A 14,293-nucleotide genomic window follows, 5' to 3' on the forward strand; every position below is an offset into this window, starting at 1 on the left:
GAATAAAAGCAGCAGAAATATAACATAACATAAAGACAAATTTATATAAAAAAAAAATTTCCAATGTCATCGTACAGGTAAGGTGAGGAAGGGGGGTCGTTTGATAATCACAACTTCATTTCACGCACATGGTATTTTATTTTGATAGTGTTTTTAAAAAATATTTAAGTGATTTCGTGAATTGGTTAATGCTTTTTCTAACAATCGTTATAAGTGTTGGGCATTTCCGGTTCCGAGTTGTTAAGACCTTCATTTTGTGAACAAACCGGAAATGAAAAAAAATGATAAAAAAAATATTTACTTGAATTCGTGTATTTGTTACTGCTTTTTCTAACAATAGTTATAAGTGTTGGGCATTTCCGATCCCGAGTTGTTAAGACCATCATTTTGTGAACAAACCGGAAATGAGGTATAGTGTGCATTATCTTGCGCTTGATTGACATAAGAACAATGTACTCACAGCAAGGGATAACCGGTATAGAAAACAGATGGATGGATGAGTGGACTCACAGTAAGATACTGGCGCCATCTTGTGGCCCAAACTGGGTATCTGCAGCTGGAGTACCACTAGTTCATAATAATACTTTAAAGCATTTTATTTTCTTAAAAAAAACAGACACTATACGGGGAAAACAAATAAAAGCAGCAGAAATATTATAACATAAAGACAAATTTATGAAAAGTAATTTTTCTAATGTAATCGCGCAGGTAAGTTGGGGGGGGTCGTTTGATAATCACAATTTCACTTCATGCACATTTTATTTTATTTTATTTTGATAGTGTTTTATGTGTGTTTAGTGTTTTTTAAAATATTTATTAATTTATTATTATTACATTTTATTATTTATTATTATATACGTGATTTTTTTAATTTGTTACTGCTTTTTCCAACATTTTCTAACAAATGTTTGGCATTTCCATTTCCGGTCCCGAGTTGTTACGACCTTCATTTTGTGAACAAACCGGAAATGAGGTATAGCGTGCATTATCTTCCGCTTGATTATTGTTTTTGATTTACCTTTCCAAGCGAGACTGTCAGTTGTCGGTTCACCAGGAGGGAGGAGAAGTTATTACTCCAACCCTTCGCCTTTTCCTTTTCTTTGCCATGGAGGCTCGGGCGAGCTTCTCCCGCGAAGAAATCAACAGCACGGTGTGGGAGGTTCCGGAGAAGTACACCCGTCTCAAGCAAATCGGAACCGGGGCGTACGGCTGCGTGTGGTGAGTGAATTGTCATTCTTAGTGTAGCATAGCGAGTACTACTTGGCTATGTGTGAATGGAAGCTAAAGGCTAACTGGAATGCGCGCGCACACACACACACACACACTCACCGACACACATGCAGACAGCAATGGGCCTTGGCAGGACTGGATCCAAAACATACACCATGACGTCATCATGGCCCTAATAGTGGCTCCACAACAGACACCCAAACCTCTATTTGCATGTATTAGGATGGTCAAATATCCACACTAATGTGTTCTGCATCAGTAAATAGCAATGATGTCATCTTCAGAAGATGATAGCACTTCTTGAGGTCCAATCAGATTGCACAGACCAGGGGTATCCTGCTCCATGGAATTGATCTTGGCGCACTGGCACAACATCATTAAAACCACCACACCTTAAAAACTAATTGTTGTTTTCTTGAACTTGAAAACAATGCTACCTCATTCAATGCCAACAAACCATTAAATACCAGCTAATTTAGTACCGGTAATAGGTCTGCTTTCATGGGTGACTAAGGAAATAAAAATAATATTTACATTTGAGAGTCTGAAATTAGAGGAAATTTACATATTGACATTTAAAAATTAATTGGGTAATCGATTAACCATCATTTAATTGATTAAAAGGGACCTATTATGCTTATTTTCCACCCTTTGAATTGAGTTGTGGTCTCCTATAGAGCAGCTACACACAATAACCTACAGATATTCCAGAATCTGCACCTATTCCAGCTGTATTTCTTTTGACTTGTGCTTCCTGACAAAATTTATTCCACCCATGGCCCACCTCCGGGCACGCCCACTCTGCTGTGATTGGTCACACAACACCCAAAGTGTTTCCTAACTATGAACCATATAAGGAAGTGCGCCCCTCTGTGACATCACAAAGGGGCAGTTTTACCACGCCTTTTGAAACAGAGTGTTTTGAGCCATCCTGAATTTCTGTCAAAGCGCACTTTCTTTTTTTTTTTTTTCTTTTTTTTCGGAATCTAATAATAATCACAATGCCCTTTATTGTCATTTTACATATAGTAGAATGAAATTGCAGCAACTCCATTTTCATTCGTCAGTATATGGCCATCGGTGGAAAAAATATGGATAAAACTGGCGTGATTATTTATTTTTCTTTTTTCCAACGATTCCAGTTTTGACTTCAGGTGCCCACTTGGAACGTATAGAAACAATATACAAACCTCACACCCCACAAATATAACGATAAAAGACACATTCAATGACATTATTGAAATGTAGTATCCTACAGCGGTCACTAGGGGTCAGTAATACGACTATAATGTTCGGTGGGAGACACTAGAACAGGGGTGACTCGCATTGATTTAACAAAATTGACGGGGGGGCAGATTTTTACACGTCCACTTATTGTATCTGAAAGTGTCATGCAATCTGCTATTATTATTATTATTATTATTTTATATTTATATTAAATTATTTTATATAAAAATATTTATATTAAATTATTTTATATTAAAATATTTATATTTCAGTATTTTATATTATTATTATCATTATTATTAATAATAAGTAAAATCTCACTTCCAAATGCAAAAATAATTTTTTTAAATCAGTGTTTCTTGTCCAGGACCTGATTAGTGGTACTACTGAAGTGCATCTCTCTTCCTAATGTGTTGGTGGATGGAGCTACAAATAGCACAGCTAGCTGGCTTTCCCGCCTACAAAGCAGTGCCCTACAGATCCCTGCAGACATTGACAACCGGTTACTTGGCTTTACTGAGCACATTCAGTACACAGACAACCATTCACCCTCACAGTGTGGGCCATATATACACTTTTCATTGAAGCTCACAGCAGTGTTGAAGAAATGATTCTTACGTACATTAACCTAACATACCGTATAGTGGTGTGTCGGTCATGAACGAACGGGTTAAAAGAACTAGTTCTTTTTTGTGAACGGAATGAACCAGGTCACCGCCCCTAAAATTCCTGTTCATTTGCAAACACTTTTTTTGATTGGCTGGGGTGTCAGTTCACCGTTCCTTTTGCAGGGCGGGACTATCTGTGTGGTTGCGTGTCTTATCCTATCGTCGCGCCTCGCTCTGTGAGTGGGTGGGGTTAGCTGACTGAAAGACCGGGACCGAGAGATTGACCGACACTCGTCGACCGTTCATTCACGAGTCGGAACGAACGTGAACATGAGTGAACGGACTGACTCGACACAGGCTAACGACCAATTGACTGAAATGAACGGATCTTTTTACTGAATGAACCGGAATCCATCCAAGCCTTGGCTCTCCAACTCCTACACCCACAAAATTAGAAATGTGAGATTTGGCAGTCCCGAAGTCCGGTACTTAGAAGAGCTTGGAAGTGTGACCAATGACAGCGGAGTGGCCGTGCTTGGAGGCGGGTTGTAGGTGGAATAAAGTAAAACAGAAACTGTTTTGAAATCTATGGAAATCCAGGTGGAATAGGTGTAAATTCAGGAAAATCTAGAAAGTTATCTTTGCGGGTTATTGTGTGTAGCTGTTCTATAGGAGTCCACAACTCAATACAAAGGGCTGAAAAATTAGCATAATAAGTATGCTTTAAAGTGCATGCAGAGGTAGTTAAAAGTTGTTATTATTATTAATTTTAAAGGAGGTTGCTTAAAGCCACAACTGTTAATACCCATGTTGAACGTGAAACTTTCCGAATGCTAGAATGCTAACCACCGGACAAACGCAGGCAAATCTAATTGTGTGTTCTTGCATTATTCACCACAGCTCGGCAATAAATGAGAAGACCAAGGAGAGAGTGGCCATCAAGAAGCTTCACAGGCCTTTTCAGTCAGAGATCTTTGCTAAAAGGGCCTACCGGGAATTGCGCTTGCTCAAACACATGAAGCATGAAAACGTAAGTAGAATTAAGTCAACACGCTTACCTTCGACAGTAAACAAAACATGACACCAGTAATGGAAATTTCTGATTTTTAAAAAAAAAATTATATGATATTTTCTAATCATATTTTTCCCTTCAGTCAATCAAGGAAAAACATAGTTCAATACACTCACAAATACGAGTGGACCTGAATGCCTCATGGCGGAAGGAGAAGAGCAGTAAGAAAACGGAGCATGAAGGCATGCATTGCTCTTTGTGGATCATAAATAAATAAGTTTGGACAAATGTGTTTTTTGTATAGCACTTTTGTGGTGTTGCTAATGAGTGGTTAGTGCGCAGACCTCACAGCTAGGAGACCCGAGTTCAATCCCACCCTCGGCCATCTCTGTTTTTCATGTTCTCCCTGTGCATGCGTGGGTTTTCTCTGGGTATTCCGGTTTCCTCCCACATTCCAAAAACATGCTAGGTTAATCGGCGACTCCAAATTGTCCATAGGTATGAATGTGAGTGTGAATGGTTGTTTGTCTATATGTGCCCTGTGATTGGCTGGCTGGTCACCAGTCCAGGGTGTACCCTCGCCTCTCGCCCGAAGACAGCTGGGATAGGCTCCAGCACCCCCGCGACCTTCGTGAGGAAAAACGGTAGAAAATGAATGAAAAATAATAATAATAATAATTACTCTGGTTTCCTCCCACATTCCAAAAACATGCTAGGTTAATTAGCGACTCCAAATTGTCCATAGGTATGAATGTGAGTGTGAATGGTTGTTTGTCTATATGTGCCCTGTGATTGGCTGGCTGGTCACCAGTCCAGGGTGTACCCTCACCTCTCGCCCAAAGACAGCTGGGATAGGCTCCAGCAACCCCTGCAACCCCCGTGAGTCGTTTTAAGAGCCCAGTTTCTGAGTTCATTATTTGGGGGACCAATGCTGCATAAACCAAAATGAAGGAATCAAACACCTCTGCTCCCAATCTCCCTCGACTTATTACCTTTTCATTCCAACCAGGTGATCGGACTTCTCGATGTGTTTTCATCTGTTTCCAGCCTCGACGACTTCCAGGATTTGTAAGTATTTTGTGGCCAGCTAACTCTCGGTCAGCTAAATCAGCTAACTCTCCAGGCCGTATTTAATATTCAGCTGCTATGCATTAGCATCTCACATTCATCCCTGTCTTCTTTGGCATTTTTATACTGTAGCTTCGGGACAAATGTCAATAACTGTGCTTACAGGAAATTCTCTTAAGAATGATGGAATGCTACACCAAGTTTAAAGGTTCTTATACTGTGTCAGGTGCATTCCGGCACTAAGAGTCACTAATCCCATGAGTGGAATGTTGGCAAATTGTTTCCTCCATGCTTAACAGAATGTTAAAGTTCTATTCCTCATGTCAGAGGTTTGTTTTTTGAGTTCCAAATATAACTATGCCATATAACGTATAGTGGAACAATTGGGTCTTGTTTACAGTCAATAATGGTACTGATGACAACATTGGCTGGGGTTGCATGAGTGCTGCTGGCACGGGGGGGGAAGCTGCGGTTCATACAGGGAATTTCTACACGAACTGGGACAATGTGAAACAAGTCACTTGTATGAAATTCATCGGAGCTGCACAGGTTGATCCTGGAATTCTTTTTCCACTTCTCCACGCATCACTTCTGCTTGAGGATGTCGACACACTTAGCTACTCTACCACCTTCAGCTTCATCTTGGAAGTGTGTTCGAACTCCTTATCATTGTTGGGAATCTCCTATTCCACCCGGATTTATTCACAATTCCACAGTCCATGTCGGAATTCATGTTTTTGTCGGGAAGAATTGCAGCTCCCCCACTACTGGCAGCACTTATGTCAACCCACGGCAAAATCAGTTGCAGACAAACCTTCACAGGTGAAAAAAACAACAACCTCAAAGTACCTTTGTACTCACCGCAAATGGATAGAAAAAAAAATCCTTATATAACCATGCTCTTATCCCTTTAGTGAAAGCATGGACATGTACAAATATACAAATTAGCTCCCCCGACTGAGTAGCGCTTTATTGTGTCATATTAGCAAGTAAACACAGCTTTGTACGTAATAGTCTAACGTCTGGTCAAATGAGGTGTTTGTGTTCCCTCCTGATTGATTCATCCTGTTCTCAGCTACCTGGTGATGCCTTACATGTTTACGGACCTGTCAAAAGTGCGGGGTCATCTCTCAGAAGATAAAGTCCAGTTTCTTGTCTACCAAATGCTCTGTGGACTCAGGGTGAGTTTTCAGAAATGGTTGTAGTTGTGATTTGTATTTGGATAATAGCATATAATGTAATATAATGGTGTTTTAAAAGTGGAAAACCGGCCATTTTAGACTCATAATATTGTGTTCTATAGCTTATATAAACATGGAACCGACAAAAAGATGGATTAGACTCTTGTCTTTCATCAGAAAAATACACTACCGCTCAAAAGTTTGGGATAACTCGGAAATTTTTTGGCCAGTCTGAGATATGGATTTTTCTTGGCAGTCCTGCTATGAAGTCCAGCATCCTGAAGTCACCGCTTCACTGTTGATACTGACACTGGTATTTGACGGGTACTATTTAGTGCAGCTACCAGGTGACGACCTGTGAGGCGTCTTTGTCTTAAAGTACACACTCTCAGATATTTGTCTTCTTGAACAGTTGTGCAGCGTTTTTCTGTCCTTGTTAGACCCAGTTTGTGCTGCTCTCTGATGGGAGTAGTTAACAGCATGGTAAAAGATTTTAGTTGAGATTTTTTAGATGGGTTTTCTAATAATCTATTAGCCTTATAAAATGATGAACGTGGATTAGCAGCCATACCAGGAGATTGATGCCGAGGACTGACAGTTGTTGATAGTAGGCCTCTATGCAAAAATGTAGATCCTTCTTTGAAAATCATGTGATTAATTTTAATTGGTTGTGAAATGGATAAAAATGAAAATGTGTTTTTCTTTGGAAAACAAAGAAATTTGCAAGGGATCCCAAACCTTTGACCGGTAGTGTATGTTTTTCTACTTTTTCCCGTTCTTTAGTAATCAGCAGCATAGGTAAGTTTCAGGCAAGTATCTGTTCCCAACAAAAAAAAGGGAGCAAAACATATTTTTTGTGCATTTCAAGCGTAACGTTAACGTTGACACATTTTTTTTTTTCCTTTTGTGACACCTCAAAATGTTGTTTTAACGATTTATTTATTTAAACTATATTAGGAAAGCAGGAAGTGAACAAATGTAAAAAAAATAATAATAATAACAATAAAAAAATATATGAAATAAAAAAAAAACTCTTACACCGTGCAGCCATGATCTGAAACAAACTTATGAAACACTTTTTCACTCCACTGTATTTGGATATAGTATACCATTTATATAGTATTACCAGTATTTATAGTATTTACCATTTAATAAAAAGATCATAAATGCTAAAATACATTTTGAGAATTTTTTTTTATTTTTTTTAAAGACAAATTGTCACAAAAAATTGGGTGTATATTGTGTATATCTATATTGTGATTCAACTAGCTGAACTTCGTACTTCGGTACGTGACAAAAATAAAATAAAAAAAATTCATAAAAAAAACTATATTAGGAAAGCAGGAAGTGAACAAATGTAACAGTTACTGATTGTAAAAGTACCAGATGGAGGGGTAGGATTTAATAAGCTTTGCTTCTTCCTACTCCTTTTGGACATGTGGAACTGTGAACTGATTATGTGATGCATTCAATTGTAATCTGATGCATGTTCAAATGAAATAAAACCATTACCATATAACACCATGAATTATTACACAATGTGTGTGTGCACTTGTGGATGCATGTACATACGTAAAAATGTCCTTACAATGCGTAACCTGCACACTACACTCCTCCATGCTGTTGAGTGTGTTTTTTACATGCAAAAGATCAATGCCGACCTCCAATCAAATGTGCTTCTGCCACTTTGTGGCCTTTTTTATGTCTTTAAACTGATCCTCTTTTAGTTTGCAGTTGCATCATTATCTTATTTTTGCCAATATATCCTAAATGTGGTGTAATATATTCCGTTTCCTTCTCTGCAGTACATTCACAAGGCTGGAATCATTCACAGGGTAAGTTCAAGCCGAAGGCTCCTTTGTGTTTATACTTGTTATTCTTGTGTTTGAGTTCGTCCTGAGAAAAGTCGTCTTAATTCGTTGCGATCGAGTCGGATCAACACTGTGCACCAACAGGTAGGATGAGCTCATTGTGACAGCGTGTCTGGAGTTGTCAGGCCACACCCTTCAGCCCTGTTGCTAACACCTGTGAAGTCATGTGTCGGAACATATCAAATTTCCCAATACTTTCGGTGAAACCCTGAATGCATCCTGGCTGAGTTGCGACTGGATGATTGGATGAGCTCGATGTTTGGAGTGTTGGCGAAGACGCTTGAAACAGAAACAGTAGGAAATGTTTGTGTACTGTCACCTAGTGGCGTTGTATGAACTTACATTTCTGGTTTTATATTTATCATCACACTTGACTAAACACTTACATAATGACCTCTTTTATATTGTGTGATGTTGTGAATGATGATTTTGTTTGAAGTTTGGAGGATTTACTTTACTTTCACTTCAGTCACACTCAACATACATCCCAGCATGTTATGAGTAACCATGGAAATGAAAGTACTCAGCCTATACTTGGCTCCCTTGTCTAAACTCCTCACATTGAAGTAGGCAGTGCAGGAAGTAATAAAGCAACCATAACGTTCTTCACTCATCTCTTCTATTGCAGGATCTCAAACCTGGAAACTTGGCGGTAAACCAAGACTGTGAACTGAAGGTTTGTACTTTGTCATGGTTTTGCAGAAACAAACACATACTGGACTAGGTACTAGGTCCTAAAAACAGCAGAGTACTCATCTCACACTGAGGATCTCTGACTAGCATATTTAACAAATATTAATTTCTTTGTTTCTTTATTTGCATTTTTCTATTTAATTGAGTGTTGACCCCCTTCCCATGCAGATCCTGGACTTCGGGCTGGCTCGGAGTACTGATGCTGAGATGACCGGCTATGTAGTGACCCGTTGGTACCGGGCGCCTGAGGTCATTCTGAACTGGATGCACTACACACAGACTGGCAAGTCTGTTATTTATTAAAAAAAATGCCATTTTTGTTGTCTCAGTGGGCTGCACGGCGGAAGAGTGGTTAGCATGCAGGCTTCACAGCTAGGAGACCCGAGTTCAATTCCACCCTTGGCAATCTCTGCGTGTGTTTTCTCCGGGCACTCCGGTTTCCTCCCACATTCCAAAAACATGCTAGGTTAATTGGCGACTCCAAATTGTCCATAGGTATGAATGTGAGTGTGAATGGTTGTTTGTCTATATGTGCCCTGTGATTGGCTGGCCACCAGTCCAGGGTGTACCCCGCCTCTCACCCGAAGACATCTGGAATAGGCTCCAGCACCTCGCAAACCTTTGTGAGGATAAGCAGTAGAAAATGAATGAATGAATCATTTTTGTTGTCTCAGAGGTCTCACAGCTCGGAGATCCGAGTTCAATTCCACCCTCGGCCATCTCTGAGTGGAGTTTGCATATTCTCCCCGTGCATGCGTGGGTTTTTTCCGGGTACTCCGGTTTCCTCCCACATTCCAAAAACATGCTAGGTTAATTGGCAACTCCAAATTGTCCATAGGTATGAATGTGAGTGTGAATGGTTGTTTGACTATATGTGCCCTGTGATTGTCCTAACACTGTGACCCTCGTGAGGAAAAGCGGTAAAAAATGAATGAATGTTGTCTCAGTGTCTAGCAGGTCTAGTCTCTGTTTTAAGTGGTTTTAGTGGGACAGATGTCTCTGCTGTCCTTTGCAATAAAAAGGATATATGCTGCTTCTATAGCAAATTCCAAGCTTGTGAGAAGAAACAATAAGTTTCCTGTCACGCTGTTGAAAAAATGGAATTCTGCTTGTTTCTCGAGCACATTTTTAGAGCGCTGGGCCAATGATGAAATGCTGTCACTGACACTTGTTTTTCTGTGCCGTTTATTCTAGTGGACATCTGGTCTGTGGGATGTATCATGGCCGAAATGATCAACGGAAAAACCCTTTTCAAAGGCAAAGACTGTATCCTTTCATCTGCATCTCAGCCATGGAGATAACGATATTACTATTCATTTGTGTATATTTCTAGCGTTTCTGTAGTCAGTCCTTCAAATCAGCACTATTGTATACAGTATTTTGAATTGTTTTTTTTTAGTAGGTCCTTAGAAACTGCCGTTGTTTCCTGCAACTCATTTTCTTCACCTTACCGCGGGGGTGCTGGAGCCTATCCTAGCTGTCTTCGGGCGAGAGGTGGGGTACACCCTGGACTGGTGGCCAGCCAGCCAATCACAGGGCACATATAGACAAACAACCATTCACACTCACATTCATACCTATGGACAATTTGTCTGGAGTACCCGGAGAAAACCCATGCAGGCACGGAGAGAACATGCAAACTCCACACAGAGATAGCCGAGGGTGGAATTGAACTCTGGTCTCCTAACTGTGAGACCTGCGTGCTAACCACTCGCCCACCGTGCAGCCCGTATATAAAACAAAGACAAGCAAAACGTAATACGTCCAGTGACATCAAAATCAGGGTCACTCTCCGGGTACTCCGGTTTCCTCCCACATTCCAAAAACATGCTAGGTTAATTGGCGACTCCAAATTGTCCATAGGTATGAATGTGAGTGTGAATGGTTGTTTGTCTATATGTGCCCTGCCCTGAGTACTCCGCCTCTTGCCCAAAGACATCTGGGATAGGCTCCAGCATACCCGCGACCCTCATGAGGCTAAGCGGCATAGAAAATGAATAGATGACCTATTAGGACACCTTCAAAAAGTCTTGCCAATAAAGGCCTTGATTCCAAAACCTTACAGACATGGACCAGCTGACACAGATTATGAAAGTGACTGGAGTGCCGGGACCGGAGTTCATACAGAAGCTGGACAGCCAGGAGGTACAAAAGTTTCTTTTTCTATTGAGAATCATTTGAATCACAGTCGATGCCTCCATATCAATACTCTTATTCTTATTATTTAACACTGAACACATTAAAATGTATATTCTGCGTTAAAAAGCCACAGCCTTTCAGTATGTGGAATCAAACTATGGAATGGATTGAGTAAGGAAGTCAAACAATGCACAACGATGAGCCAATTCAAGAAACAATACAAGCAGTTGATGTTTGCTAAATACAAGGATGAAGAGTCTTGAACCTGTCATGATGTGCTATATATATCACTATATTGACACTTACTATGGTACCCATTATGTCATTGGATGCTCATATCACCTCCTACTTCAGTACGTGACAAAAAATAAATAAATAAATAAAATAAAAATTATAAAAAATCATAAAATATATATATTTTTAATTATTATATTAGGAAAGAGATTTTTTTAGATGGGGTTTCTAATAATCTATTAGCCTTATGAAATGATGAACTTGGATTAGCAGCCATAGCAGGAGATTGATGCAGAGGACTGACAGTTGTTGATAGTAGGCCTCTATGCAAAAATGTAGATCCTTCTTTCAAAATCATCTGATTAATTTTAATTGTTTGTGAAATGGATAAAAATTAAAATGTGTTTTTCTTTGGAAAAAAAATAAATTTGCAAGGGATCCCAAACTTTTCAGCGGTAGTGTATATTTTTCTACCTTTTCCTGTTTAGTAATCAATAGCATATGTAAGTTTCAGGGAAGTATCTGATCTTTTGTGACACCTCAAAATGTTGTTTTAACAATTTATTTACACATATTGTATGGTCAATGGTTCGGTACACACAAAAAATTTAAATAAAAAAAAAAAACATTATATACTATATTAGGAAAGCAGGAAGTGAACAAATGTAACAGTTACTGATTGTAAAAGTACCAGATGGAGGGGTAGGATTTAATAAGCATTGCTTCTTCCTACTCCTTTTGGACATGTGGAACTGTGAACTGATTATGTGATGCATTCAATTGTAATCTGATGCATGTTCAAATGTTCACAAAAAAATAAAAATTAAAAAAATAAATGAATAAAAATTTTAAAAAAACCTTAAACTACATTAGGAAAGCAGGAAGTGAACAAATGTAACAGTTACTGATTGTAAAAGTACCAGATGGAGGGGTAGGATTTAATAAGCTTTGCTTCTTCCTACTCCTTTTGGACATGTGGAACTGTGAACTGATTATGGGATGCATTCAATTGTAATCTGATGCATGTTCAAATGAAATAAAACCATTACCATTACAATATAAATAACATAGCTAATTTTTAAAGCCATTAATTTTTGTAGCCCGGAACATTTAGCAATTCTCGAATGTTGAACTGTTTCTGCAAGGTGAGATCATGAAGGGAAAAGCAATGATGTCATGACATCACCTCAAAGCAGCTCTATGTATGATGTGCACCTTGATCTAGATGCTCACGCCTCTATAATGTTTAGTGGATACTTTAGCATAGTCCCGCTGATGCACTAATTAAAATGTCAAATAAAATGATAGCAGTTATTTGTCTTGGGGCCATCATGGCGTACAAAACCATCCTTGCTCTCTGATGATCTATTTTTCCACCTTAAAAACAGGCTAAAAATTATGTGAAGGCCCTTCCTCACTATCCCAGAAAAGACTTCTCAACACTGTTCCCCCGAGCCAGTGCAAAGGGTGAGTTCAATTCCTAATTTGAATCGTTATTGTGTTACATGCACATTTACTGACTTCCACAATACGAAGGCATCGAACTGCTGGAGAAGATGCTGGTTCTGGATGGAGATGAGAGGCCCACAGCTGAACTGGCGTTGGAGCACCCATACTTTGACAGCCTCAGGGACCCCGATGACCTTCCTGAACCCGAACCTTATGACGACAGCCACGATAATGCCTCGCTATCTCTGGAGGAGTGGAAGCGTAAGTAAATGAAGAAATCACAGCAGTCCTGTTCTGTGGAAAAAGTCTTCTTTTCCTGGAATTACAGTAAACAAAGTGAAGGCTAGCATGCTATGTTTAGAGTGGCGGCCATCTTGTGTTCCTGTGGTGATCCCATAATCTGTGCATTATAGTTGTAAATGCACAGTAAACAAAGAAAAATAGGTGTGAAAATGTGACTATAGGGGTGTTATTTCATGTCTACAGGGCTCTAATAATGATAAAAAATTTTATTCACTTAGCACAACTGGATCTGGAACCAATTAACCATGATTAAACAAGGAACAACTGTAATGTTTACATTGTAGCTCACATAGCAATCCTGGACCAATTCAATTTATGAATTTGAATTATGAATTATGAATAAAAAGTTCACATGCATCATTCATAAATGAAAACAGAGAAATAACTAAAACCCCACATGAGCAAGCACTTGCCACCAGAGCTTGAACAGAACCCAAGCTCTGGTGGAATTGAACGCGGGTCTCCCAGCTGTGAGGCCTGCACGCTAACCACTCCTTCGCCGTGCAGCTTCTTCGCTATTATTTACTTTCTAAATAATTCACTGCTGCCCCGAAGTGGACATTTTGTTTGGATCCACAACTTTATAAACATGCTATGGAAGAACTGTTATTGAATAATTGATGTTAAAATGCTAGACAATGTTTTTTTTTCTCGTAAAAATGCACAGTGCTGTCCTCTGGCCTTACAGGGTTGTGTTTCCGAGAGGTGAAGAACTTTGTGCCATTCCCCCGGCGGGACTCCAAGAGGAAAAATACGCTGACTATGTCTCCTTGACTTACAATTGAATGTCATGTAAATACATACAGTATATACAGTATATGCTCGTGTTCCGACTACTACACAGCCACATGTTTTTTTTATTTTATTTTACCTGTACCATAATTATGTTTACATTTGTAAGTGTCTTGCCACTTCTCACTCAAGTTTAGATGTAAAAGTTTCTTACATTTCTGTGCAAATGAAACAAAAAGTGTGTGCTCATTTCCAAATACTGTAGTATAGTATTAGCCTTAATATTGCCCCAAATACATCATAGTAAATTTCTATACAATTTATGTATAATCTAATGATTTAATTTTAAGCCAAACATGTGTATGCCTTCCAAAAATGTTGCTATTTTTATGTGCCATTTAATATTACGTCAAATGAGCAATAGAAATGGTGGGGATGGAGGTATTAAATTATCACATAAACTAGCAATTAATTAATAATGTAAAAAATCTGATAAGCAAATACAATGATTTAATATTTGAATATATTCATTCATTGTGGGTTTAA

General features: G+C 39.0%; 1 protein-coding gene across 1 annotated transcript; it reads left to right on the forward strand.

Annotated features, from left to right (window-relative positions):
* The first annotated feature begins 983 nt into the window (after positions 1–983).
* mapk13 (mitogen-activated protein kinase 13) lies at positions 984–14,289 on the forward strand. Its single transcript, XM_058085794.2, has 12 exons — positions 984–1,218; positions 3,966–4,095; positions 5,087–5,145; positions 6,221–6,326; positions 8,132–8,161; positions 8,826–8,873; positions 9,059–9,173; positions 10,085–10,156; positions 10,956–11,035; positions 12,652–12,730; positions 12,800–12,973; positions 13,704–14,289. The coding sequence occupies exons 1-12, from the start codon at positions 1,106–1,108 to the stop codon at positions 13,787–13,789; spliced, it is 1,092 nt and encodes a 363-aa protein (XP_057941777.2). The 5' UTR covers positions 984–1,105; the 3' UTR covers positions 13,790–14,289.
* The last annotated feature ends 4 nt before the right edge of the window (positions 14,290–14,293 follow it).

This window comes from Doryrhamphus excisus, linkage group LG17 (genome assembly GCF_037039965.1).
Source record: "Doryrhamphus excisus strain RoL-2023G ecotype Guam linkage group LG17, RoL_Dexc_Guam_v1.1, whole genome shotgun sequence".
Lineage (NCBI taxonomy): Eukaryota > Metazoa > Chordata > Actinopteri > Syngnathiformes > Syngnathidae > Doryrhamphus > Doryrhamphus excisus.